This window comes from Nannobrachium achirus (genome assembly GCF_963921795.1).
Source record: "Nannobrachium achirus genome assembly, chromosome: 15".
NCBI lineage: Eukaryota > Metazoa > Chordata > Actinopteri > Myctophiformes > Myctophidae > Nannobrachium > Nannobrachium achirus.
Window position 1 is genome coordinate 46,390,562 of NC_137822.1, and position 24,853 is coordinate 46,415,414.

Here is a 24,853-nt window from a genome sequence, read left to right on the forward strand (position 1 = left end):
CATCATCTTAACCACTAAACCCTGCACTGAAGAATGGAGCCTTATTCCTGGAGGACTTTTTACTGCACTACTAGTTCTTCTTCTGTTGGATTATTATAAACAAACGTGACGTTTTTTCTTTCTTTCTTTCTTCATTTGCGTGGGGAGAGAGGAATGAAACGGAAGCTTTGGTAGAGCGGATCTATAACGGTGACTCGACCGAAACATGCACAACTTGCACTGTGAGTTGGACTGTCAGTCGTCTCTTTGTTCTTTTTATGTGTGTTATTTATCAAGCCCTGAGGCAGATCGTACCAAGTGCCTTCTGAATCAGTAGTTCTTTCTCACACTTTCAAGATTGTTCTAAAATGTTATAGAAATGGCAGATGTACAAGCTCACGGCGCGGCGCCGAGTGAGGCGATGTGAACTTGTAGATCTGCTATTTGCTTGAACGCTGCAATCTAAAATGGCTCAGATATGCTTGCCTGGCTTTAATAGGTTAGTCTGTTATCTCTGATCAATGAATTGTCCTAGGCCTTGTCGACTTGTTTGCAAAGTGTTAGGCAAGATCTGTGGTGGAAAGTAACTAAGTACACTGGCCTACTTTATTATTCTACTCTACTAATTCATAGGCAATACTAATATGGTGCTTTGTTACAATAATTTGATATTTGTTTTAGTTACAAGTTACTTTTTAGGTTTTAAATGTTTACATATTTTATTCGTTGGTGATTCGAAAATAGCAGATCGACAAGCTCGATGAGCATGTATATCTGTAGCTTGTAGATCTGTTCCTGATCAAGTTTGACACACATAAAAAGTGAGTGGTTTGGTACTGGAAGTATATTTTGATGACAGTGCTTGTTGTACTTTATTCAAGTCAAAGTGTGCACACTGGGCTTTGGCTTTGCAACAGAGCATCTTTACACTGTGGTTCTGCTGCTTTTACTGAAATAAGTGAAACGTCTGACTGCTTTTCTTCCACCACAGGCCAGGGTCAGATGTCAATAGCATGGTATAGATAGAATGTGAAGATAACATAGACACGCACGCGGGCGCGCGCGCACGCACACACACACACACACACACACACACACACACACACAGAGTGCTTTGATGAAATCAGAACAGGAAGGTCAGGTTTGAGAGTTAAAGTGTGGAAACTGGTTTTCTGCTGTTCTTTTACAGAACATACATCATCTAGTAGTGTAAGAACTACTTTGATGTTTTACTCAAGTAAATGTAGCAATAATGTATAAGTAAAAAAGGCCGGGATTCAATGTTTTACTTGAGTAAAAGTACAGAAGTATTTAACATACACTTGAAGTGTAAAAAGTAAAAACACTCATTTTGCAGAATGTCCCATTTCACAATTGAATTTTATTTTTTAAAAATATGTACATTTTTCGAAAATGGACGATCTGCAAGCTCGCGTAGATCTGCTATTTTGGAATATCCATAGTATAACTTGTAAGTGTTTTGTGTTGACAATGTAAATGCACAAAGTAACTTGTCAACTGAAGTTGACACGTAATTGCAGTGGAGTGAAAAGTCAATATTTACCTCCGAGCCTTTAGAGACATTTACTCGAGTACAGTTACTCGAGTAAATGTACTTAGTTACTTTCCACCACAGCAAGTATGACGCTTTAAACGGTCATGATTATTAACCCTTTAAGACCCGAGGACCTGATTCTACAACCTATCCTCTTAAGTCAACTGTTTTCTATATCAGTGGTCCAGAATTATATGTATTTGGCCGCAGACCCCTGCCCCCCCCCAGAAGCAAGGATTTGAGTTATGAATGTTAAAAAGATTATGTTCAAAGATTTGCACACATTTTCATGGTTTTTAAGTGATTAACTTATGAGTGCAGATCTGCTCTTTAGGCTGATGTTGTTGCTGTCTGGCAGAAACCTCATATCTCCCTTCTTTTTTTGAGCTCCATCATCTGGCTTTGTCCGGGCCCCAAAAGATTTCCAGAATCTGAATGCCAACATCTGGCTTAATCTGGCCTACATCTGGCCTACATCTTGGCACAAAGCGCTCAAAGCATGTTGTACGCCCAGTGTCACACTTTAGCCAAGCTTCACAGGATGCTTAATGAAATGAACTCATAAGTAACACCGCTCACTTTACACTGAATGCCCTGGCCTACTTCATCATACAAGACTATCACACAGAAGTAGTGGAAATAGCAGATCTGCAAGCTCACAACGTGTAGCATTTTGAGCTTGTAGATCGCCTATTTTCACTATTTTAAAACATAATGTACCGGTATATCTTTTTTTTTTTTAAAGCAACGGTTTTGGACATACAAGGTTTCCACCCGACAGCAACAATGTTTCAACATTGCTCTGGTGATTCATAGCAGTTTTGCAGAAAGGCCTTAATGAATACAACACGCTAGAAGAAGCACTTGTCTCTATATTTATATAAAAGTCTTCTAGAGTACTTAATAATAAGTATATATCCATTGGAACACAGGTTACCCCCCACACTTCCTGAAAAGTAACAGCTTTGGACATACAAGGTTTTCACGCGGCAGTGGATGACATTTTACTTAAGGCAAAGCTTCACATCTGTGAGTCTCGTGTTGTGTCACAGAACTCTGACCAATGGCATTTTCCTTGGCTGTGCGTGAGCCGCATCCATCCATCCATCCAACTATCCATGCCATGGAAAGATCTGCCCCCTCCCTCCACTAATAACTCCCCTTAACCCGTCTAGACCGGGAATGACAATGACCCGCAGCGTTCCTGCCGCGCGCGGTGTCGTCTTTAAAACCTTTTACTGAGAACCCAGGCTCTATTTTAAGTGTCGGCCCCGGCCGGCTGCGCTGGCACAGATAGCGGCCTGGATTTCCCGCGTGTCACCGGCGGGCCGGTGGGGGATTACAGGCATATTTTGGCGCCTCTGCGGCGGCCCAGAGCCGCACCAGGCATTAGAATGTCAACTGGCACAGTCAGGTGGACAGGGAAGCAAAGTACGTTTATTACACTAACTTTTGTTTTTGATTGCCGGTGCTTGAACGAGTGTTTGCTGTATTCTCGGATAATATTCAAAGACTTCAAATTCAAATGCCACGTTTTTTTCAAAAATGGCAGATCTACAAGCTTGCAGCGCGGCACTCGGTGCCGCGCTGTGAGCTTGTATATCTGCTATTTTTTCAATAGCTAAAGCATAAAATAATGGTTAAAGCAGTTCAAGTCCTAACGCGACACAGGCATGTTCCCGGGTCTTAAGCAGTTAAAGACAAGTGGAACCTTGGATGACAATGACCCGCAGCGTTCCTGCCGCGCGCGGTGTCGTCTTTAAAACCTTTTACTGAGAACCCAGGCTCTATTTTAAGTGTCGGCCCCGGCCGGCTGCGCTGGCACAGATAGCGGCCTGGATTTCCCGCGTGTCACCGGCGGGCCGGTGGGGGATTACAGGCATATTTTGGCGCCTCTGCGGCGGCCCAGAGCCGCACCAGGCATTAGAATGTCAACTGGCACAGTCAGGTGGACAGGGAAGCAAAGTACGTTTATTACACTAACTTTTGTTTTTGATTGCCGGTGCTTGAACGAGTGTTTGCTGTATTCTCGGATACTTAAAGGAGTAGTTCACCACTTTTCAACCTGTCTTCATATAATAGGTCCTCACTAATGTTCATAATAAAATAGCACAAATTTTTTCCTATTCAGTCTGGGTATCATAGGAGAGCTGTCAAATCCTTCCTACCGGTGACATCATCGTTTGACAAAAAAAAATTAAATAATATTTTGGGGAAAAAAAAAAGACTTTTATTATCACGAGAACAATGGCTTCCACTTTAACGTTGCAACTTTTTCAGGAATAGAAAGCCTGCAGTTTCTATTAGCTTGCATTTCCCATTGATGATGTCACCGGTAGGAAGGATTTGACCCACCCACAGCTCTCCTATGAGACCCAAACTGAGTAGGAAAAAATTGTGATATTTTATCATGAACATTAGTGAGGACCTATTATATGAAGATAGGTTGAAAAGTGGTGGAGTGCCCCTTTAAGACTTTCACTTCACTACATTTTCGAAGACACATGTTGTACTTTTGACGCCACTACATTACTAGGAAGTGGTACACAAAATAAAAGATAAAAGTGCATTATTATTCCTATTGAAATGTATTAAAAGTGCGATGTGACCGTACCCTTAAACCCTATTATGAATATGGTGAAAACAGCTTATTTACAAGCTCACAACTAAACAGCTTTTAGTACTGCTATTTTCACAGATTTCAACTGGCACTCAGTACAGTGGACAGTAGATCAAAGTAAAGTTTACTACACTTAACTGTATACTGAAGTACGTTTTGGTTTTGAGTACCGGTGCTTGATTGAGCGTTTGTTGCATTCTCGGATGCTTAAAGGACAACTCTGAATAACATCTAGGCTAATTTTCCTACTTATATTAATCCCATATGACTGTCCATGGGTTCTATTAGGCAGATAGGCCCGTTGTCAGCCCTCATAGCATAGAGTGGAGCCTATAAGGCCCATAATTGCTACTTAAGCAATTTCTTGTGGTCATTTTTATTTTATTTTGACTTCATGATTCTGTTATTGGTTGTCATTTTACTCACATCCATGATACCGTTGTCCAACACGAGCCACCACACTCTGCTAAACAGACGTTATGCTGTTTTGCCAAGTCCCGGAAAAGACTTGCTGTGATTGGCCAGTACAGTCACTTTGATTGGCAGTTGTGTCGAATGCTCACCCCAAAACATGATTGACGAGACTGTAGTGGCTCGTATAGGACAACCAAGGCATGGATAGATAGAAAGATGTGGCCACTATGCTCATAGTAGTTCTAGCCAAGGAACCCCCAAATGCTATGTATTTTATTTGGCCTACGTATATATTTACTGCTTTTCTTTCTGCCTTTAATGATAGACAGTACACTGTAGAGAGAGACGGGGAATAGTGACACGCAGCAAAATGTTGTCCGGCTCGGGAATCGAACCTGCAACTGGCTGTCAGGCTTCAATAGAGCCTATATGTGTCATGTGCCTTAACCGCTAGGTTAAGTGGTGCCACCTATTTATTTATTTATCTGTTTGTTTATTTAGATAAGAAGGCAAAACGCAGTCATGACTGTCCTTATTTCTGTCTGTCTTTAATATTTACACACACACGCACGCACGCACGCACACACGCACGCACGCACGCACGCACGCACTCACGCACACACACACACACACACACACACACACACACACACACACACACACACACACCTGTATAGGCCTTATTATACCATATATATAGACCCCTTAGTGGGCCGTGGACCAGTGCTTGAGAAACTAGTGGCCTATGTACTGCAGCATAGAGGCAGAGCTCTGTCTGGGAGCCAACAACCTCTACACACACACACACACACACACACACACACACACACACACACACACACACACACACATGGGGGAGGGGCATAGAACCTTGTAGGAGAGAGCGAGCGACCAAGTGAGCTAAGGAGACAAGGGGGAGGGGAGGGGTGGAGGGGGCTTGGCGACACACACACACACACACACACACACACACACAGATGTATCGCATTTTCTCCCATGTGCTTCTCACAGACGAGACAGACACACACGCACACACACTCACAGACAGACAACACAGACACACAGGCAGACTAGACAGACACGCACGCACAGATACAGGCAGACAGATGGACAACACAGACAGACAGACAGACAGACGCATGCAAGTAACAGCAATGCTGGGCGTTATTTTTAGCTTTGTTTTTTTGTTGTTGTTTTTACAGAGTTACTGTACCTGTAACGGGCCTTTTGGTTCCATTTTGTACACTCTGAGTTACAGGGTTCCTAACTATCATATAAGCCAGGGACCCCCTGGAAAGCCCCCTTCAAGGACCCCAGGTGGGCCCTCGCACCGCACCTTGACAACCTTTTCTCAAATAGTTAAGCTTCGATGAGGGATTGAAGGTCTCTCTCTCTCTCTCTCTCTCTCTCTCTCTCTCTCTCTCTCTCTCTCTGTCTCTCAATTCAATTCAAATATGTGCTTTATTGGCATGACAAGCATTCTTATATTGCCAAAGCATTACATACAACATAATAATACATATTCAGAATCAGAACAAGTAAGACCAGGACAAAAACACCAGCTAAATGAACTGTGTTCAACACTTTAAATGTTCGTCCTTGGTACCCTTATTTTGTGGCTGCTACATATTTGGCTGTCAACCTTGAACATTCGGCTTCCTCACCTAATAAGTAGGGCAGGGGTCTTCAATGTTTTCAGGCCAAGGACCCCTTAGTGGAGAGGGAGATGAAGCAGGGACCCCCACAACCTGTTCATAGATTCCATATAGGCCTAGTTTCATCGTTTGGCATCAGTGTATCAGTGTATTTTGGATTCATGTCAATTTGTGTTTTTGAACCTTCAATATTTAATAAACTTAATCTTTCAGTTTTTTCCCCTCTACACCAAACCTCTTTGCCAAAAATAGCATTTTTTTGGCTAAAGTTCTCAGAATATGGACGCTAGGGTTCAAGTGGTTAATATAAAAAATATCACACAAAGATTTGGAGGACCCCCCTGTAGTAACTCTGAGGACCCCCTAGGGGTCCCGGACCTCCTGTTGAAAACCCTTGAAGTAGGGGATTGCCTGGATAGTCAAGCTGTATCTTTCTTTGTATTTGCCATTTTGGTGAATTTAGGGTAGCATTCTTCCTCTCTCTCTCTCTGTATCTCTCTCTCTCTCTCTCTCTCTCTCTCTCTCTCTCTCTGTATCTCTCTCTCTCTCTCTCTCTCTCTCTCCCTCTCTCCCTCTCTCTCTCTCTTACAACGACCTCAGTGGTTCTGAGAAAAGCAGAAAAAAGTGTAGCGTAGCGGCGCATGGCATGGCATGCATGCAGGAGGAGGAAGAGAAGGGGGGCTGGGCCGGTGACAACAGCCGGCCCCCGCCGCCCCATTGGCCGCCGCCACCGTGATGTAACACGTTACTGAGCAAGCTGCCCTTAATGGCTTTTCAAATAGATTTTCAGGCGGTTGTACGAGATAGGGAGAGAGAGAGGGAGAGAGAGAGAGAGAGAGAGAGCGACAGAGAGAGGGGGGAGAGGGAGAGAGAGAGAAGGAGAGTGGATGCTTGTAACCTTTTCCATTGAACCACATAATGCATACATTTAACAGACAAAATACACACGCCGGCTCTTAGGGGGAAAAGACTAACCTTTGGACTGTGATCTTTTGGACTGAGCTGCAGACAGACATCTCTTGACTCTACATCTACAGTATCTATATATACATATAAGAAGATTTTATAAAGATGGACCCGTACACTGGGAGGCACTGAGGAGCCTCCACACATCTGTAGAGGTGATGCTTATATAACCGCCACGCTCTGGGGTAGGTAAAAAAAGAACCTACACATTATTAATTCAGCTTTTAGGTTGTACTATGTAGTCTATACATTGATACAACCATGATGTTTGTCCTCTGGACCTGTAGTAGTAGAGACTGCGTTGTGTGTAAGGTGAAAGTTCTCTTGCGTATAAAGGAAGGGTTCGTATGGGTCATGTATCGTATATGGACGTGTTTGGTCTTTGAACGTTATGGCTTTGTGAAACTGTATTTCAGCGGCTAAAACGATGTTTGAGTTTCTCTGTGCGTTGCTCACTGTGTGCCGTGTCTTCCACTGCGGTAGGAGACGGTGCTAATGCAGAGAGACAGAGAGAGAGAGAGAGAGAGAGAGAGAGAGAGAGAGAGAGAGAGAGAGAGAGACCTAGGCAGTGAATACAAGGGGAGTAGTGCAGATTTGTAGGTTAAAAATAGAGCCTGTTCTTTAACAAGCCTCTCTCTCTCTCTTAGGCTGTACGCAGCAGCTAGCCGGCGGTCGCTGCTGCTGCTATGAAAGCAGTCAATCTGTCAGCCTGTGTCAGCCTGAGCCTGTTCACACGCCTCCTCCAACACATGAGTGATGGCCCAGCAGCCTTCATGTGTTTCTCAACCTGTGGGTCCAGGCCCGGGACCCCCCCCGGCCCCCCGACTGGCGGGCCAGGGGTCACGAGGGGTGTAAAGTGTGGACCCCCCCGACCCAAATAAACATTAAGATCTGAGGCCGGTGCTAACAAACTGCCTTCTAAAATCATATCAGTGGGTTCCCACACTTTCAATTAAAATGTTTCAATTCTAAGGAGATTTATTGGCATGAGAAAGCATACTGTAGGTTTACATTGCCAAAGCAAGTGTCAAAATATAAATAAAACAGTTGAAAATGGGGAATGTATATACAGTACGGTTGGAGGGGGTACAGCATTTTGTGAACAGCTACGTATGTCACATTGTGCCGTGTCAAGATTTATCAATGAAATGTCCAAAAATGGCACAGATGCTTTCCCGGTTTTAACAGGATAATTGGCAAAAACCTTGGTGTTTTTAACGATAGCGTCACATGAATTCGAGGTGATTGATCCTAAGCCCACCAACCCCCGCGGGTTCAGTGGTCAGATAGATGGGTGGACCACCCACCCATCCATCTCTCCCTTGAGTGAGTGAGGGAGGGAGGGAGGACCCCCTGAATCCAGGAACGGGTCGCTTGCAGAAGCACTGATATACTGTAGCACCAGGAGGAGACGTGGGGGCTTTTTGATTAGACAGTCTCTCTCTCTCCTCTCACTGATGTAGCATGAGGAGACGTGGGTGCTTTTTGATTAGATGCTCTCTCTCTCTCTCTCTCTCTCCCTCCCTCTCTCTCTCTCTCTCTCCCTCTCTCTCTCCCTCTCTCTCTCTCTCTCTCTCTCTCTCTCTCTCTCTCTCTCCCTCTCTCTCTCTCCCTCTCTCTCTCTCTCTCTCTCTCTCTCTTTCTCCCTCTCTCTCTCTCTCTCTCTCTTTCTCCCTCTCTCTCTCTCTTCTTCCCTCTCTCTCCCTCCCTCTCTCTCTCTCTCTCTCCCTCTCTCTCTCTCCCTCTCTCTCTCTCTCTTTCTCCTCTCTCTCTCTCTCTCTCTCTCTCTCTCTCTCTCCCCCTCTCTCTCTCTCTCTCTCCCTCTCTCCCTCCCTCCAGCGTGGAGAAGAGACCATGCTTTGAGCCTTAGAACTATCTGTTCTATTTAGCATATCCTTTCTTTTTTTGAGCAGTACTCCTGGAAGGAGCCAAGCTCCAACATCAGGCTAGGGACGCAAAACGTCCATCTGGCCTACATCTGGCCTACATCTGGCCGACATCTGGTCTACATCTGTCCTACATATGGCCTACTACATCTGGCCTACATCTGGCCTACATCTGGCCTACATCTGACCTACATATGGCCTACATCTGGCCTACATATGGCCTACATCTGTCCTACATCTGTCCTACATCTGTCCTACATCTGGCCTACATCTGGCCTACATCTGGCCTACATCTGGCCTACATATGGCCTACATCTGGCCTACATATGGCCTACATCTGGCCTACATCTGGCCTACATCTGTCCTACATCTGTCCTACATATGGCCTACATATGGCCTACATCTGGCCTACATCTGGCCTACATCTGTCCTACATATGGCCTACATATGGCCTACATCTGGCCTACATATGGCCTACATCTGGCCTACATCTGGCCTACATCTGTCCTACATATGGCCTACATATGGCCTACATCTGGCCTACATATGGCCTACATCTGTCCTACATATGGCCTACATATGGCCTACATCTGGCCTACATATGGCCTATATCTAGCCGACATTTTGGCACAAAGTGCTCAATGTTTGTCATACACCCAGGGTCACATTTCCAAGCTTCGCAGGACGCTTAATGAAATTAACTCACACCACTCACTTTACACTAGCTGTGATTTTTGTATTCGACAAGTGAGTGTCATTCTCGATTTTAGATCTTGAAAGTGTTTGGAATGCTTTGAATAATATTAAATATCTATCCACAACTTTCCAACATCCCATCATGCATTGCGCAGAATGTGCAGGCAGCTTCCGGCGCCGCAGCCGAAAGTGATCTACAAGCTCACAGCGGTTGCATCTGCGACGCGACGTGAGCTTGTATGTCTGCTGTTAACCAAAAGTGTCCCACAAATAATGCTACAGTAAGTTCTCACGGAAACGGGTGAATATACTGTAGGTTTAACATTAATCTTCTCTTCTGGGATGGGCATCCGAAGCCAAATACATTTAAATGTTTTGGTGGTCCTTGTCTTGAAAGGCATCTTAGAAGGCGTCTGTAGACTCCACCTCAGGTCTATAAGGGGTTAATGGGTTTAACAACCTGGGGTCAAAGGTCATTATAGGTAGACGCCGCTAAGACCGTTGATCCTGCAAGGGCAAAGGTCAGCACAGGTCAGCAGTTAAGATACAGTCACTCACAGTGATAAGAACAAGTACTGTAGCTCACAGGTAGGCCTGCAGCAGGTAAAATGGTAAATGGTAAATGGTGCATTTATATAGCGCTTTTTATCCAAAGCGCTTTACATAGATTGTGCATTACATTCACCCATTCACGCACACATTCATACACCGGTGGCGGAGGAAACCATGCAAGGCACCAACCTGCTCACCGGGAGCAATGTGGGGTTCAGAGTCTTGCCCAAGGACCCTTCGACATTAACTCAGGGGGAGCCCGGATTCGAACTGGGAACCCTTCGGGAACCCTTCGTGCTCTAATAACGGTTTCTCTACCCCTGAGCTATGCCGCCCCGCAGGTGGACATGGTAAAATAGTGAGCTTGTAAATCTGCATTGACGCATGAGTCTTAAGTGGTTCGATGCTCTTGATGTGAATGTGGTTCCATTGATGACCAGACTGTCACACATGGACGTTTGCTGAGCAACATTCATGAGGAGTAAATCGATATTATAATATTTATGTTTTGATGTTATAATGTTTAGATTCTGACGGTTCTTGGTCTACCTAAGACCTTAGATTACCGAGGCACTACAGCAGGGTTCCCCAATTAGTTTTCCCCAAGGGCCGAATCATGTCTAGGGTACCAAGCCGAGGGCCACAACATTGAATCATGTCTAGGGTACCAAGCCGAGGGCCACAACATTGAATCATGTCTAGGGTACCAAGCCGAGGGCCACAACATTGAATCATGTCTAGGGTACCAAGCCGAGGGCCACAACATTGAATCATGTCTAGGGTACCAAGCCGAGGGCCACAACATTGAATCATGTCTAGGGTACCAAGCCGAGGGCCACAACATTGAATCATGTCTAGGGTACCAAGCCGAGGGCCACAACATTGAATCATGTCTAGGGTACCAAGCCGAGGGCCACAACATTGAATCATGTCTAGGGTACCAAGCCGAGGGCCACAACATTGAATCATGTCTAGGGTACCAAGCCGAGGGCCACAACATTGAATCATGTCTAGGGTACCAAGCCGAGGGCCACAACATTGCAGGGGGGCGACGGTGGCGTTCCCACTACTCCAGCGACAGTTCAGATATCGTTGTTGTCGGGTGAAAATATTTTATGTCCAAAAACCGTTCGTTTTGCATTTATCATTTTAAAAATGATTTAAACTAGTGGCGTTGTGTGCTCGTAGATCTGCTGTTTTCACTACTTTTGTGCGACAGCCTTGTACGATTTGCGAAAGAACGTACGAATTTGGAGTTGCTGCTCTTATACCACCATTATGGCTGGGGTTGGTGGGGGCCAGACAGTAGCCCCCCGCGGGCCACAAATGGCCCGCGGGCCGCCTATTGGGGAACCCTGCACTTCACTGGTACACACAGCCTCTATGCATTTGATGTATATTATTATATATTATTACCTTGCGTTTACCTCGCTTACTGTGAGAATAGCTCTGGATTAACAGCATCTGCTAAATACTTCATCTGTAAATTGAGTACCTGTAGTGTGTACAGTACTTTGCTTAGATGTTTTTTTTTTTTTTTTTTTCATTGTTTTTCCCTTTTCCTTAATCCCTGTTCCCTAATTCCAGTCTTAGAATGTGACTTTATTTCACAACACATTCCCCCACTCATGGAGTGAATGAATGAGTGTGGCAACAGAGTATTTGGTTTGGAACAGAGCCATCGTGTCTCTGTCTGTCATAGTGTCATTGTCCTGCATCAGATCATGTAGTGTCCCTATCCACATCAGCTTCTCCAATAGCCTCTTCTGTTTTTTTGTTTGTAACCTGTGTGTGTCTTTGCTTCTGATCGTACACATTGCTGCCTGCGTGTCTGTGATCCAATCTAACCTGACTCACGCTGTGACTCACCTCACCACCTGAAGCACAACTATAAACTATTTATAGGGGAGCAATCTGGGGTTAAGAGTCTTGCTCGGGGACACACAGCGACACATCGCTGGCCTGCTCTGGAATCGTACCTTGGACAACCCCAGGCGAGCTCACTAAGCACTTAGCGTCAGCGATGGCCGTCATAAAATGTACAGGACACATTTTTACAGGTCGCCAAACCTGTCAATGAACACACTACTTACTGCAACTAGTCCTATTGTCCTCACTTTCTCTAGATGGAGTGAAATGTTTGTGACCAGTAGTAATGAAGCCACCTTTCATGCTGCAGTGAGGATTTTTATGTGTAGTTTTATGTGTAGACTGATGGAGTCAAAAGATGTTTTATTGGCCTTAACGGGGATCACACAGAGTGATGCAAGGTATTCCTCATGCCTCTGGAAACACTGGAGGCAAAGGTTTATCTGTTTTTAATGATTAACCTGGGAGTTCTGGAGTGAAAGCACTCTGCTATTCAGGCTATCTTTCTAGCTATGTTTTATTTTTATATGGATGTTGTGTCCGAAATAAAATGTATCTATCTATCTATCAGAATATGGACTGTAAGGGTCCATTTGGTTTCATTTTACACTCTTTGGGTTAAATATCTTATAAGGGTCCATTTGGTTACCAACTCTCCATCATTCAGCTGGGGACCACCTGGAACCCCCTCAAGGACCACTGGTTGAAATCCACTGCTGTAGAGACCAGAGAGAGACAGATACACTTCTGGTAGTAATGAATTAGAACCATGGATTGACTGTGTCTTTACAGTCAATCCAGACTGAGCCAGACTGTTGCTCAGGAGGGAGAGCCGGTCGTCCAATGATCCGTGAGTCGGCGGTTCCAATCCCGGCTCCTCCTCCTGTCCACATGTTGAAGTGTCCTTGGGCAAGACACTGAACCCCACATCGCCTCCAATGAGTGGGTCGGTGTCAGCTTGCTACCGTTGGTGTGTGAATGTGGGATGTGAAGCTGGCGTCGACTGTTCGCCGCTTCACCTCCCAATGTCTGAACGGATGAACCATTGCAAAGCGCTTTGAGCCCTATAGTCCTCACTTTCTCCTAATTGACGTGATCTCAGATAGAACTAATCGTCTCTTTTTCTCTACACAGCTCTACCTCCAAAGCCACCCAAGCCCACCATCACCCCAGCAGCAGTACCAGCAACAGCAGCGTTTGCAGCAGCAGCAGCTGTAGCCCCACTACCAGTAATCCCATCAGTCCCAGCGGTCCCAGTGTTACCAGTATTACCAGTGTTACCAGCAGTACCAGTGTTACCAGTGGTCCCAGCAGCAGTGTGCCCCAGCAGCAACGGTCTGAGCAGCAGCATGGCCCTGCATGACGCAGAGTGGTACTGGGGGGACATCTCCAGAGAGGAGGTCAACGAGAAGCTCAGAGACACCGCCGACGGAACCTTCCTGGTCCGAGACGCCTCCACCAAGATGCACGGAGACTACACCCTCACACTGAGGTAGGGTTATTACACCACCCACACCATGACTACACCCTCACTCTGAGGTACGCTTCCTACACCACCCAAAAACGCCCTATGTAAATGAACGCCCTACTAGATCATACTACAGCCTCACACTAAAGCATCAAACGTAGCAGATCCTGAAGCTCAAAATGTGACGTGAAGCAGTGTGTTTCTTTTGACGCTTTTCAATTTTTATCCTGAAAAGTAGTAGTTTTATATGAGGTTTCCACCCGAAAGAGAAGATATATTTCTAAAATGGCAGAGCTAAAAGCTCATCTATGAGCTTGTAATGTCCGCTATTTTTGAATAGCCAAAGCATAAAAGTGGTTAAAGTGATTGTACAATGAATATTTCCAAATAATCGCCCGGGCGCTTAATTCGTGAAATCGTTTTGAACCCACAGCGTTTAAAGGAACCGGGCGTCTATTTGTGATACTTGTGTATTGTATTTGCGTCCATTTGAATGGCGGTCGGTACGCAAAACGGTGTCAGACCCCCAGCGGGTATTTGGAAATATAGCTCAGTCTCACGGTGTGTGTTCTTTTGTGGCTTTTTACAGGAAAGGAGGCAACAACAAGCTGATCAAGATCTTCCACCGGGACGGCAAGTACGGCTTCTCTGACCCGCTAACCTTCAGCTCGGTGGTGGAGCTCATCAACCACTACCGCAACGAGTCCCTGGCCCAGTACAACCCTAAGCTGGATGTTAAGCTGCTGTACCCTGTATCCAAGCACCAACAGGTAATAACACTATATACCCTGTGTCCAAGCACCAACAGGTACACTATAACACTATGTACACTAACACTAACCCAGTACAACCCTAAGCTAGACGTTAAGCTGCTGTACCCCGTCTCCAAGCACCAGCAGGTACACTATAACACTATACCTATTATACCCGTCTCCAAGCGGGGACTTCCCATTAGTCCGAAGGTTCATTATTCCGAAGGTTCATTAGTCCGAATTTAGTTAGGGTTACTGAGGTTAAGGTTAGGGTTAGGGTTAGAGTTAGAGTTAGGCATAGTATTCTTAAAAAAATTCGGACTAATGAACCTTCGGACCAATGCCATGGCACCCTCCAAGCACCAGCAGGTACTGGAGCGACTCACTGTTCATTTTGACTGCTCATTTTGATTCAGTTTTAGTCCTTTTTTAAATGTTAGTTGGCTAAATGTACAGTTGATTTTGACGGTGCATTGATGTCGCAGTGCCTGATTTTACACTTGTTTGCATGCTGAAAATAGCAGATCTAAGAAAATGTAAATAGGGGAAATATACGAAATATTTTGGAAAATGTATGGCCATTTTTCAACTGATCATTCATCAGATGAACTCAAACCATTCTGACGATGATTGCCCTCATCTCACATAATTCTGATTGGGCGATGTATGTAATAATTGTGATTGTTTAAATATCAGATGTTTTTTAAAGTGTTGTGATGTATGTCCAATCTCCCCCCCCAGGACCAGGTGGTGAAGGAGGACAACATCGAGGCGGTGGGGAAGAAGCTGTGTGAATACCACCAGCAGTACCAAGACAAGAACAAAGAGTACGACCGCCTGTATGAGGAGTACACCAGGACGTCCCAGGTCAGTGCATGGAATTGGATCAAAGTTCTCAATCACACACCCAAAATAATAATAATCTTTATTGTCTCCGAAGTCTGTTCAAACAAAAAAACAACACATAGCCTTATAACACAAACAAACATGTCACAAAGACAGATCATCAGGACCCCACTATACACAGAAAACCATCCTAGCGACAGGAGCGATGCAGTTTGTTTAGAGCAGCGATGGCTGAGGGGACAAAACTCCTGTTAAACCCAACCTTGTGCCTCTTCAGGGTTCTGTATCTTCACCCTGATGGCATGAGGTGGAAGTAGAGATACAGAGGATGATCAGTGTTATTTGTTATTGAGAATGGGAAGCATGTAATGGCCTTATTGTTCATGTGAGCAACATACAAGCTTACAACACCTCGCACTCAGGGCCGTTGCGTCCATACAGGCTACCGAGGCAATTCCCTAGGGCGGCAGTTAGTAGAGCTGATAAGCTAAATGGCAAGGCTCGGCTAAGAACAACAAGACATTTAGTTACCAAATGATCAGTCTCTCTCATTCTCAGTTCCGAATACCTATGGTAGATGCCATCACATTGCTTCAATTTATTAAGTTCTGTTTAATAAGGTTTTGAGCATCTAGAAAGTGCATGATTGTTATCATAATGATATCGCGATAACAACGAATATTGTTGCATCCCTAAACGTGAGCGACGTTGTCTCCCTCTTAGGAGATCCAAATGAAAAGGACGGCGATCGAGGCCTTCAACGAGACGATCAAGATCTTCGAGGAGCAGTGCCAGACGCAGGAGCGCTACAGCAAGGAGTACATCGAGAAGTTCAGGAGGGAAGGAAACGACAAGGAGATCCAGAGGTGAGCCTCGCTTTGTCACAGCAAAAGGCATCACGTAAAGCAGTGGCTTTCATATCAAGATTCATTATTTAACCCATTTTCAGAATTATTGAATGCTTTAACCTGTGAAAAATAGCAGATATACAAGCTCACAGCGCGGCACCGAGTGCCGCGCTGCAAGCTTGTAGATCTGCTATTTTTGAAAAAGTCGTGAAAATGTCTGCAAATCTTTGAATATACGTATTTTCAAAGCGAACGTTTGTAACAAAAATGTTGCTTCTGGGTGGTCCCTGGAACTAGATATTTTGAGATGGGGGTCCGTGGCCAAATGAATATCATTTTGGGGGTCCTTCACATGAAAAGGTTTGAGAACCACTGACATAGCAGTCTCTCAAGAACAGACTGACTGAGCTCCAGTTAAGTGAAAAGGAGCTTTTCTTTGACGACGGCTGGCCAGATTGCTGACATAGAAACATAGGGTTTTTCAAAAAGATTCAAAAGACACTTATAGAATCGGGTCAAGATTCTAATTTTCACAATTTTTCAAAAATAGCAGATCTACAAGCTCGCAGCGCGGCACTCGGTGCCGCGCTGTGAGCTTGTATATCTGCTATTTTTCAATAGTTAAAGCATAAAATAATGATACACAATAATGTGTACCCGTTCTAAATGGGTTAATGTGGTACCATAGGACAGTGGTTCTCAACCTTTTCAGGCCGGGACCCCCAAAATAATCATATTTGAACTGGGGACCCCCCCATCCTACGAGCACTAAGAGTTGAGGCATTACATTTTGTATGACACAGTTCTATTGTAAAAATAGAAGATCTACATGCTAGATCAGTTATTTTCACAATTTCTGCCTCTAATATTTGACAATTTGGCCAATGTTTAACTTGTCATTTTAGAGGTCCCCGACCCACAGGTTGAGAACCACTGCCATGGGAGAGATATTAACAGGAAAAAAGTCGATCAAAACAACACTTTTCTAATTGTGTAGACTTCTTGTAAATTAAGCAATGCAGATTTTTAACAATAATTTAACCCTTGAGATGAATATACAATTCTCCCCCGTCAGGATCCTGGGGAACTACGAGAAGCTGAAGTCTCGGATCAGTGAGATCGTAGACAGCAAGCGACGTCTGGAGGAAGACCTGAAGAAGCAGGCTGCAGATTACAGAGAGATCGACAAGAGGATGAACAGCATCAAACCTGACCTCATCCAACTGCGCAAGACCCGAGACCAGTATCTGATGTAAGTATCTATACTAGAGATCTGAGACCTTTATCTATGTAAGTATCTATACTAGAGATCTGAGACCTGTATCTGATGTAAGTATTTATACTACTACAGTATCTAATGTAATTATCTATACTAGAGTATCTATGTAAGTATCTATATTAGAGACCAGAGACCAGTATCTGATGTAAATATCTATACTAGAGACCAGAGACTAGCATCTAATCATGTATATATCTATACTACAGACCAGTTCAAATGTGATCCTTTCTGAGAAGAAATCATATAAAGACTACATTTGACACAGCAATGCCTCTCTGTTCCAAAACAAAGGGTTGCACCATATTGCAATCGTGGCCCACATCCCAAAATAACCAGCTTGAAGTGTTTTTATCTCAAAATGTTCCAACGTCGTGTTGACCCTTTTGAAAGCTTTTCCAGAAAACACTGATTGAATAGGCAAGCCTTTTCCAGCTTCAAATTAGATTGTTATAAAAATGAAATATCAGCTGAAACCGGTGTATTATTTTTATATTGATTCAATACCAATATTGTATTTTAATCCAACATCGGCGATACTGATATGATGACCGATAATTGTGCATCCTTAGTATCTTATAAGAGCCCAGTATCTAATGTAATTACTAAAGACTAGAGCCCAATGTCCTGTTTACATGTATGGCATCATGGTCATAATATGTTTATGGATGGTTTTGTCTCACAGGTGGCTGACACAGAAGGGAGTTCGGCAGAAGAAACTCAACGAGTGGCTGGGAATCAAGAACGAGAACACAGAAGAGTAAGTGTTCTGTGTGTCTGTCAGCGCTCACATGTCAACAGCTATAGCAAAAATAATGCTATCTGAATCTATATCTACCTATATACTAGGGCATTCACGAATAGTGATTTTTTAGTATTCAAATTATTCAACCTCAAAGTATTCGAATAGTCGAATATTCAACAGGACTGCCCAAACTGTCAAATATTAAGTAAGCAAGAGGCGAACATTGTGAAAATAGCCGATCTACATGCTGATCTACAGGCTGAAAATAGCCGATCTACATGCGTTGCGAGGCGTTGTGAGCATGTAGATCTGCTATTTTCACAATATTTATCTGCGGAACGTGTCACATTAAATGTAATACCTACAATTCCAAGTGCTTGTCAGGGTGGGGGTCCCCAGTTCAAATATGTTTATTTTGGGGTCATGGCCTAAAAAGGTTTGACAACCCCTGGTATAGAGCATTAACAAATTCATCCACCAGGGGCACTGACAACTCATTCTTATGACTTCTTATCTAGCCAAGCTTTATAAACTATATAGTTTTTAAAGAGAAAATAAAAAAGAAGCGAATATTTGACTTCGGTGAACAACGTTGAATAGTGACTTTGATATTCAAATATTTGGTGAATGCCCTACTATATACCACGTGTATCTCTGTTGACTGACACTCATCTTGTGTGTGTCATTAACAGTCAGTACTCCATGGTGGAGGACGAGGAGGACCTCCCCCACCAGGACGAGCGCTCCTGGAAGCTGGGGAACATCAACCGCCTGCAGGCCGAGGCTCTGCTGAGGGGGAAACGAGACGGGACATTCCTGGTGCGGGACAGCAGCAAGGCGGGGTGCTACGCCTGCAGCGTTGTGTACGTATCATACACACACAGCTTTTATACACACAATGTACAATGTAGGCATTTAGCAGACAATTAATCCAGAAAGATGTACAGTAAGCAAGAACAACATAAGGTGATGCATCAAATGGATAGCGCTAGCAGTCTAGGATCATAGTTAAACCAAGAACCTATCATCAGTCTAACAGTGTGGAATAACCAAAAAGTCTATAATCTGTACATTGAAGCTATACACACATAGGATACCGGGTCTACAATGACCAGGCAACAGTCTACATAACATGCTATCTAAATAAATCTTAGCCTTTGCATAAAGCCTGCAAGGTCGTTGAGGCTAAACAACTTTTGACCAAAACTATTACTACTAAAAAATGTTCGTGAAAACTAAGCTATGATGACTATAAGACCGTGACTAAACTGACAATTTCGTCAACACATAAAAACTAGACTAGTGGAGAAGAGATCCAGTAGAACTAGAAGACAAGTCGTTTTATGTTTGGTTTGTGCTCGGCATGGCGCTCTGAAAATAGCAGACCTACAAGCCCACAGTCTTTGTTTTAGTCATCATAGCTCAGTTTTTATTTAGTTCTTATTTAGATTTCGACAAACATTTCCCGTCCTAAAGTCGACTAACATTAACTCTGTTCTCCCCTCCCCCGCCACAGCGTGGAAGGCGAGGTGAAGCACTGCGTCATCAACAAGACGCCGTCGGGCCTGGGCTTCGCCGAGCCCTACAACCTGTACGGCTCTCTGAAGGAGCTGGTGCTGCACTACCAACACACCTCCCTGGTCCAGCACAACGACTCCCTGAACGTCACGCTGGCCTACCCCGTGTACGCACAGCAGAGACGCTGAGCGGACCTACCGCCCGCTACGCTGAGTGTACGACCTGACTACGCTGAGCGTATGACCAGACTACGCAACAGCACATTAACGCTGAGAGAGACCACTCACAGAGAGAGAGTGAGAGGAACTCCTAAACGCAAACCCCTTTATACAAAACGGACAAAGAAAAAGGGGAGTTTTTGCCCAAGAAAGAAAGAAAAAAGAAGGGCGTTTTCCCCTTTCCCTTGGCAGTGGAGGTACGACGCGTAGCCGCTGAGGAGGGAAGATGACGTTGTGTCTCTTCTCTTCCCCCTCTCGGCCCGGAAGCTGAGAAAAACACCCGAGAGGAAGTGGGAAACGCAGCGGGGAGAAACGAGAACAGTCCTGGGGACTTTTTATTTTTATTTTCAGTGACTTTCGGTGGCTCGTGTTTTTTGACTCCAGGAACTTATCATCATTTGACGTGTTAAAAAGACGTAATTTCACGTCTTTCTGGGATTTTTTCTGTTTTTCTTTTCGTACGCTGCGTGCGGCTCGGTTTCAGATTAAGGTTCGCGGAATCTTAATTTGGGCCCCGACGGCCACCGCACTGGGAGATGGTACTAATATCTGAGTCGAAATGTATAAGTTGAAAATGTTTCGACAAGCTCACGACCTTTCGCGAATTCGGCGCGTCGTGAGCTTGTAGATCGGCAATTTTATTTGCTTTCCTGTTTTTGTATTATGTACTTCCACCCTTCAAGGGTGAGTCTGGTTTATAAACGGAAACTTCGACAACAAAAAGACGTTTCAAGTTAAGGACGGTTTCTGGGTTCATAACCCTTCATAGTCGAAGAGAAGCCTAATGATAATAATATTTTTGTGGGACTGTTCCATGAGCCATGAAGAATGGCCGAGCCTGAATGTAAGATGTAACGACTTCTTTACGGAGCACAGATTTCAAACAGTCGCTGCTTAAACATCCCCACCCACAGCAGCCATGTTGGAGACAAGCTGGATCTCTTCTGTTCTCACTCCCTTTAAAGGTTGTTACCGATGATACTAACCAAGGCTCTGTTCCATTCCACGTAGCACAGTGGTTCTCAAGCCTTCCAGAATGGAACAGAGCCTTCATTAGTATCATGGGTAACCCCTGTGAAGGAAGTGAGACTTCTCTCCACTATGGCTGCTGTGCATAAAGTCTAGTGGAAGATTACAAATGGAGGCCTTTTTTTCAAAACGGTGCTTCTTTTAAAAAAAGAGCTTTACCAGATGGAATGTCTAGATCTGTCTAAACGCAACACAAGGTGTACCCGGACGGACACAAACAAACAACAAAGTGTTTTTGTCTGATGTAACGACACGCGCTGTTACACTCGGAAGTACGCGCGGCGTACACTGAACCATGTACGCAACCCAGAATGTATTTTCGGTATTGAAAAAAAAAAGATCTGGCTTTTTTGTTCTTCGTTAAAATGTATTTTTCCTGTGTCCTGTCGTCAGAATCATACCCGGCCCCTCCCTCCCTCCCTCCCTCCCTCCCTTCGTTCCCAGAATCCTTTGGGCCTATCATTTCCGTCAGTGCCTTACCACTCATCCCTAAACCTCGTTGCCTGTTTCTTTTACTATTTTGAAAAACATTTTAAAATGCTTCAAATGGCTGATCTACATGAACACACCGTGAGCTTGTAGATCGGCTATTGGAACTATTTTAAAATGATTTTCAAAATATTAGAAAAAATAAAAAAGGCAAAGACGTTTGGGTTTAAGGGGTGAGGCACTGATGAAACTAGAGCCCCTTGTCTTTCAGCGTCTCTGTGATCCCTTAACAGTACCGTCATGTGACCAAAAAAACTAAAAAATCATCCATTCAGGAAACCCTGTACGATTTTTCTTGTGTGTATGTATGTGTCTAACACTTTTTGTTTTGTTTTTGCGTTATAACTTGTTCGGCGGAAAGACGGTGGATTTGCTGATAAATGTAGCAAAGTGGCACTTTTTTTGACATGAAAAGAAAAACCTTTTAATTTCTTGAAAAGACTCCTGCGGACTTAAAAAAGGAGAGGACTTAACGGAGCAAAGGAACGAACGAACGCACAGGGCCGTTCGTCTTGGTGCAGGATGGAATCCTGGATGAAACTATGAATGAACACGGAGGATATTTCATAGAGATGAACACTGTGAGCGCAGTGACAAAACTTCATACCAAAAAAAAACAACAAAACATAAAAAACAACATCTGTTTTTGTTCACTTCTACTCTTGACCTTCTATGCAAATTCTAGTGTATTTTTATGTCCTTTTATTTCTTCAAACGTGTATTTTCTTTTTCTCTCTCTCTGTTGCAACCCAAGATATAAGCTCGTTATATTTTTATTTTCGCTTGAAAAGTATCTTTTCCCGTTGTAAAATATCCAAGAGGATATTTTGTGTCAAAATGCCAAGAAGAAAAAAGACAAACGACAAAAAAACGCTTTGATTTTTCTTTTCCTTTTCTCTTTTTTAACAGAAAATAACAACAGACTTTATCTTTAAAAGTGACTTCATCGGCTGGTAGAAAAGATGGAAGATATCAGTATTTTGTTTAGTTTTTTAGTTTTTTTTGCTCCACCATAATCTCAGGCTGAGCCTAAGGAGGATTTAGTTCCACTTCAGTCACAAGAACGTATTTCTTCCAGAGATAAAGTTCGACATTTTGAAAAGTAAAAAGAATTGACACAATTAGCTGATCTATCAGCTATTTTTGAAAAAAAAAGAGAAAAGCTGATCTATGCGTTGTGAAACATTTTGAAAAGAAAAAAAGATATTTGTGTATACACCTACACTGTACGTATATACAGTTCTCTCCACAATATTTTCTACAATATTATCGCCACAATATGGATATGGAGGTATTTGGTGTTGATGTTTGATTTATTCCCATATCGCCCGGCCCTAACGGAGAGCAAAGTGGTGTTTCTGAACCGATGGATGATAAATCGTTCATAAAAGATTAGCCGGGGAGATCGTTTCATCTTCCCGTAATTAATTATCCATTGTTCACTTTAGTGTTCTTTTTTCTGTATCAGAAATTCATTAAGTGTTTACATTTCAAATAGTCTGTGGCCTATTTTACCTTATTTCCAGAGCCCAGGAGTTTAAAAACCTTCGACACCTCTCTCCCAGGGGATCACATTTGGATTTTCGGCACGTTAAAAGATATCCGTTGCTGTCGGACTCTTCCAGATTTTAACTTTTTTTGCTTTTATTTTCTAAATTAACGCCCTACTTGATCAGAGTACAGCGTCACACAAAAACATCAAAAGTAGCGGATCTACAAGCTTCAAAACGTGGCGGGAAGCGATGCGTTTCGCTGCTTGCAGATCTGCTACGTATTATTTGATCAACCAAACATATTTCTCATCGACGCAACGCTTGCAGAGATAATTCGGCGATCAACGGATGGAGGTTTTTGAAACTACACCCCTGCACGAAAATCCAAATCCAATCCTCTGGGATAGGAATGAAAAGATGTTTTTTGAAGTCCTGGGCTGAAGATATTATTACATGATGCCAATGAATAATGGTGCTGCTGCTTAATACAGTTTAATAGACAGACATGTCGTTAATAGACATTTATGTTCTTCGTAAAGACAAGTTGCGTTGTAAAACTCATACCTGTCACCGATCGTATTTTGTTCTTTTTCTTTCTTTTGGCCCGGCCGTTTTTACAGCTTTTAGATGCTTTTCTTTTTGTTTTGTGCAATGTCCTAAGAAGACACAGTTGGTTCTCAAAGTGAGGTCTGGGGACCCCTTGGGGACATTTTTCTAAGGGGATTCCAGGTTGTCCAGCAAAATGAAAAGATCGATTCGAATACCTGAACTTATTCTTTGTCTATTTTCGGAAAAAATGTATTAATTTTATTGCTTGCAGATTCATTGTATTTCATGTTATTGTTTTCAAACATTTTATTTAAGGTTTTAAAGATGTTCTAAAGTGTCAGTTCTACATGTGATTTGTTTTAAAACCATAAATAGTTTGATCCCATGATCCTAATTCTTTAGAACATTCTCTAAATTCTAATAGTGAATTTTTTTTGCCGGGGGGACCCTCAGAAACCCCTTCAAGGATCCCAGGGGTCCCTGGACCTCACTTTGAGAACCATAATGATGTCAGAACAGTGAATTGGATACATTGCATACATATTTTCTTTAAATGCCATTTAAACAGTGTATTTTAAGTGTTACTTGGACACCAGGATTATATTTTCTTAGCATTATTTAGTTTCGATCGATCGCCCAGTTGTTGTGAAGCGTTACAAATGACACTGACAATAGTACTGTTCATATAAATGGCCTTAATTAGACTCATGTTCCCACTTCCCACTTTAAATGTGCTCTGGACATCGCATTTGGAAAAGTTAAATCCCTTTGTTTATATTATCTTTATAAGTAACGAGGCAAAATTAGTAAGATTGATATTAACCAGTTGTATCATTTTGATTTCCCAAATGTTTTTGATGCAATTTTCTCCATGCAAGTTTCTCCAATTTGTAACCCCCTCCCCCCACACACTTTATTTTTATTCTTTTTATCTGGATGGAAATGTGTTTCCGTGTACGGGGCTAATTTGTACAAAGTCCTCCCAGTTACCGTTATGTTTCAAAAGGAAAAGAAAAGTGTCCAATAAAAAAATAAAGTTGATTCTCTTGTCGTCTTTTGTCGTGTATCAATAGAGTGGGCTGCATTTGTGCTCAAAGTGGGTGCCGAGACACAAGTCCAGGGGTGCCAATAGACGATCTACAAGCTTACAGTTTGTCGTGAGCTTGTACATCTGCTATTCTTTGGGGTGAATGCTCCCCCGAGAATAGGCATGATGTCCTGGGGTTCATTGTGGTTAAATGTCAAGTATAAAAGTGGAAGCTACCATTCTCTCCAATGGGACCCTGGCGTACAACAAAACATTTGAGTCCCGGACATATTTTAACATGTTCTTCCCCAGAATTGTACCAGGACTGTAGGCCATGTCTATCAGGATTGTACCAGGACTGTAGGCCATGTCTAGGCCTGATGTAGCCGCGCTGCAGTTTACT

General features: G+C 43.4%; 1 protein-coding gene across 3 annotated transcripts in view; it reads left to right on the top strand.

Annotated features, from left to right (window-relative positions):
• pik3r1 (phosphoinositide-3-kinase, regulatory subunit 1 (alpha)) overlaps positions 1 to 24,464 on the top strand; it is a 109,691-nt gene extending 85,227 nt beyond the window's left edge. The window contains exons 1-10 of one of the 3 annotated variants that reach the window (XR_013962788.1): positions 1 to 221; positions 13,327 to 13,684; positions 14,250 to 14,430; positions 15,154 to 15,279; positions 15,982 to 16,124; positions 17,182 to 17,358; positions 18,068 to 18,142; positions 18,820 to 18,990; positions 19,644 to 23,846; positions 23,890 to 24,464. The exon at positions 1 to 221 is cut by the window's left edge and continues 314 nt beyond it. Coding sequence is in view for 2 of the 3 variants with exons in the window: in XM_080743793.1 (XP_080599919.1) it covers positions 206 to 221; positions 13,327 to 13,684; positions 14,250 to 14,430; positions 15,154 to 15,279; positions 15,982 to 16,124; positions 17,182 to 17,358; positions 18,068 to 18,142; positions 18,820 to 18,990; positions 19,644 to 19,833 (1,437 nt within the window). In the remaining variant the exon portion in view is untranslated. Of the gene's footprint in view, positions 222 to 13,326; positions 13,685 to 14,249; positions 14,431 to 15,153; positions 15,280 to 15,981; positions 16,125 to 17,181; positions 17,359 to 18,067; positions 18,143 to 18,819; positions 18,991 to 19,643 lie in introns of all 3 variants that reach the window. The other 2 variants (XM_080743793.1, XM_080743794.1) reach the window with 2 other exon arrangements.
• Positions 24,465 to 24,853: the final 389 nt, after the last annotated feature.